General features: G+C 57.6%; 1 protein-coding gene across 1 annotated transcript in view; it reads right to left on the bottom strand.

The window, feature by feature from the left end:
- Nucleotides 1–1,924: 1,924 nt before the first annotated feature.
- The window catches only part of SIX3 (SIX homeobox 3), a 2,748-nt gene continuing 366 nt past the window's right edge, over nt 1,925–4,306 (bottom strand). Inside the window, exons 2-3 of the mRNA XM_004700048.1 lie at nt 3,789–4,303; nt 1,925–2,117 (exon numbers count right to left, since the gene is read on the bottom strand). Of these exons, the coding sequence (XP_004700105.1) occupies nt 1,925–2,117; nt 3,789–4,303 (708 nt within the window). The remainder of the gene's footprint in view (nt 2,118–3,788; nt 4,304–4,306) is intronic.

Raw genomic sequence — 4,306 nt, 5'->3', positions numbered from 1 at the left:
AGGCCTGAGGCCAGAGAAGGTCGAGCTAGAAAGGGCGGTGATGGGGGTAGGGGAAAATATTTTAAAATGTACACCAATTCTGAAATGTCTTAGGGGCTCCAAATAGTAAGAAATGTTCAGGGAGAAGATCCAGAGGCAAAGGGCGAGGGGCCCAATCAGAGCCTCCGACAAACACGCGGGTGGTGCAGAGAGGCCAGCCAGCCTCCAGGCCCTCCACACTCTGCCTCCCTGCTTCGCCGTCCTCCAGGCCTGGACTCCAGATACCTTCCCTCCTCCCAGCCAAGGTGGCAAAAGCTGTCAGCTCCGCTTGCTCGGGCTGGAAGCTTCAGTTAGGCGACGAGGTGTCTTTTCCCCCTTTGAGAAACAAAGCAACAACAACGGAAAGACACCAAACACCGAGCCAGGACCCACCAGGGGCCACCGCACGCTGCAAAGCCGACAAGGTCTCGCAGCTGGGGCTCCTGAGAGGGGGGGGGCACAGAAACTGGGCCTCGCCCTCTGGACCTTTTTAGCTTAGGAAAAGGCTTTGGCACCCCGAAAAAGCTCAGGCCCAGCCTTTACAACCCAGTGGGAGCTCAGGCGGCTGAGAGGGCAGGCCACTGCTTTCTGGGGGCTGGGTCAGACAAAAACACCAGGCTCTGGGAGTGATAAGAAAAATGGAGAATACTGTATTTGCTTTAGAAAGTTTTTACATATAGATAAACACGCAGTTAGGATAACAGTAAAAGCGCCCTATGGGGAGTGAGAGACACCTCCGAAGCAGCTAAGAAATACTTGAAATAGCTTTTGCATAAGAATACTACAGTCTCCCTCTCCACTTTCCGCTAGTGGGGGTCCCTCTTCCTACCCCAGCTGAGTCAAAGCCAGGAACACCGAGAGGAGGGGAGCCCCAAAAGGAAAGAGACAGGTGAGCAGGGGAAGGGGGGTGGGAAGGAGGGCGAAGAGAGAAAGAAAAAGGAGAGGAGAAAAAGCAGTATCATATACAGGCAATTTCTACACATATATTACAAACTGGGAAAATGACCGATCATTAAGATATACATAATTCATATAAAATTTTGAAATAAAAATAAAAATCTGTTACAGTCATAACTATTCTTTTTCCACATTTATAACCAGTATCCACACAGGCAGTGACAGAAGTGGAGAGAAAAAGGTGCTTACGAAGAAAATGATTGTCTGCAGAACAAAAAACAGAAGATTGCATTTTGTTTGACCAACACTTGGACTTAAAAACCGCGAGAAGAAAGAAAGAAAGAGAGGAGGAGAGGGAAAAGAAGGGGCAACAAAAGGCAAGATACATTTGCTATTTCCCTCTCGAAGGAGTTCCTTTTTTTTTTGGACCAATTCAGAACGGAGATGGCGATTTTTTTCTTTTTTTGTCTGTTTTGCTTTTGTAGTCTGGTCGTCGTAGTGGAGGTGGTGGTGGTGGTCGGTTTTGTATGGTCGATTCTTGTAAAATCGTTTAAACTAGAGAGAATATTTTCCCAGATACAAACAAATCGTCATGCAGGTGGGGTGCCAGGTCCGTGGGAACCGAAAGGAGAAGCCGTGCTTGTCCTAGAAAGTATACAATTGTCACCTGTTTTATGCTTTCTGCCCGGAAACATCAGCGTTTGTGACTGTCTGTTGACGTCGTGGTCCTTGGGGGTGAACGTGGTGGTAGATGGTGGTTGGGGGTTGTTGATGGTTTGCTGTTAATTTGTTATTTTTTTTTCTTGGTTTATATGTATGTATATATATATATATACATACATATATATATTTGGCTGGGATAGGTGTGTGTGTGTGCTTGTGTGTGGATGTGTGTGTGTGTGTGGTTGTGTATCCTGATTTCCATTTGTTCTGGGGATGGAGGAGGAAGATGAGGAAGAGGAGGAGGGAGCCGAGGAAGGGAGGAGGGAGAGGAGGGCGGCCTTGGCTATCATACATCACATTCCGAGTCGCTGGAGGTTACCGAGAGGATGGAGGTGCCGGTGTCCGCGCGCTCCGTCAGGCTGGACACGCTGGTGGTCGGGCTGGCCGCCGTGGACGGCGACTCGGCCGAGCCGTGCGTGGGACAGCCGGGCTCAGCCAGCGAGCGCATGCCGCTCGGCCCGATGGCCTGGTGCTGGAGCCTGCAGGAGACAGAGAGTGGCGCCGAGCCTGACACAGCGGCCTCGCCCACTCCCTCCTCTGAGCCGCCTCCCTGCTCCCGTGCCACCCGGAGCTGGGCCTGCGGCTGCCGCGCTTCCTTAGCCCCCACCACCGCACCACCCCCAGCGGTCGCCAGGAACTCGCTGGGTATACTGGTGCCCACAGCCCCGCGCCGGGCTGTCCCAGAGCGCGGCCGCGCTTCCCCGGCCCAGGGCTGGGCTCCGGCGCCCCTGCTCAAGGCTCCCCAAGGAAAAGTGGAATCGAAGGCCAGCCGCCTGGGGGAGGCGGGGGATCCGCCCCTGGGGAGCAGGAGGAAGTCTTGGGGAGAGGGGAGCTCTTCAGATGGTGCCGGCCGCCCTGAGGCCCTTGCCCACTACCCTAACTGCGCCTTCGCATTCGAGCTGCGGGTTGCTTGCCGGTCACATCTCTGGGTCAGGTCCCACCCTGCCAGCTCCTGCTCTCGGGATTCCAACTCAACGCAGGAGCAGGGGCGGGGAAACAAACAAACACACAAATCGGGAATGGGGAACAGAAAGGTGGGCCGCGCGAGAAAGAGAATGGGGAGAAGGGAGAAAAAAGCAAAAAGGAGGAGGGAGGGCCGAGCTGGCCACTGGTGACTGGACGGAGGCCTTTAGTTCTTCCCCAAAGGAGGCCCGCACCTGACCTGGGTGCTCCCCCCTCGGGCGAAACATGGCCTTAGTAAGCGGGACAGAGAATCGTGGACTCAGGCCTGGGTCACCGGCATCCAAACACCCTCTCTCACTCCACAGCTCACACGGGGCTCCCGGCCCTGAGCAGCTGTCAGCCGCCAGGGTTCAGGACGGTCCAGGCCTGGCGGCAGCCTTCCCAAACAAGACAGGGGCACCGGTTCCACCGGAGAGCTTCCAGCCACCTTCCTTCCTTCACCAGCCTCACGTGCCCTGGCTTTCCCTCTAGTCCCCAGCCTCCCGTTGGCTCAGCTCCACTGATGGTCAAGCTAAAAACTTTGCGACTTTGTGGCCAACTTGCTGGCAGCGGGCTGATCCTGCACCTCCTCAACTCAGCGAATTTAGGGGCAGGAGGGTGAGCACTTGCTTGCCTCAATCTCTCTCGCCCTCTCCCTCTCCCTCTCTCCACTCCCAGGCAGCAATCCCGCTCTCCGCTGGCCCTGTGCTATGTGGGAGGCGAGCTATGTCGCTAGCCTTTTCCCTTTGTGACAGGGGCCTGGTTCAATCGCTCACATTTGTGCATTTCTCCTGGGCTTTCGCAGTGCATGGGAATGAGGAGCGATCACCAGAACTAGATGGCAAGGGGCGCTTGGGCGAGTCCCGGGCTCCGGTCGAGGGTGAGCCTGGGGGCGGGGTGGGGGTGTGCGTGAGGAGGCATACTCGGATGCTAGGCAGGACTGGAGATTCCCAAGATGGGGACCCCGGGGGACTGGGCACTTGGGACCTCGCGCCCTTGTCCCAGAAGAGAGCCCCTTCTGGGACAAAGCCGTGTGTAACCCCACCGCCCACCCTGAGCCCGGCCCGGCCTGGGGAAACTTTCTCTACCTGGCCTGAAGGAGGTCCAGGTTTGTGGGGCGCTGGGAGGACACCCCCATTATCCCGCGCCCGTCCCTCCCTCCCGGGGGTCCGGAGGCGGTCGCCAGGACACGGGGCCCACCAACTGACCTGTTCTTGGCCGCCGCGGCGCGGTCGCGCTGCCGCCGGTTCTTAAACCAGTTGCCTACTTGTGTGGGAGTGAGGCCGGTGGCCTGCGCCAGTTCGCGTTTCTTGCTGGGGTTGGGGTAGGGGTCCTGCAGGTACCACTCCCGCAGCAGGCTCCGAGTCCGCTCCTTGAAGCAATGCGTCTTCTGCTCGCCGTCCCAGATGGTGCGCGGCAGCGGGAACTTCTTGCGCACGCGGTACTTGTCCACCGGGCCGAGCGGGCGGCCGCGCAGCTTCTCGGCCTCCTGGTAGTGCGCCTCCAGCCACATGGCCTGCAGCTTGCCGTGAGACTCCTTGGTGAACTTGTGGTTCTCCAGGATGTGGTAGAGGTCGCGGAAGTTGCCCGTGTGGAAGGCGACCACGGCGCGCGCGCGCAGGATCGACTCGTGCTTGTTGATAGCCTCGCACGCTCCGGGGGCCACGGGCAGAGACCAGAGGAAGCGGCCCAGCCGCTCGATGTCGCCCGTCTCCTCCAGCGTCTC

The sequence above is a fragment of the Echinops telfairi genome, unplaced genomic scaffold, assembly GCF_000313985.2.
Source record: "Echinops telfairi isolate 266 unplaced genomic scaffold, ASM31398v2 ScPeMD7_7475;HRSCAF=8513, whole genome shotgun sequence".
In the NCBI taxonomy this organism is placed as follows: Eukaryota; Metazoa; Chordata; class Mammalia; order Afrosoricida; family Tenrecidae; genus Echinops; species Echinops telfairi.
Note: the sequence above shows the minus strand (reverse complement) of the source record. Positions and strands in the feature narration are given on the sequence as shown.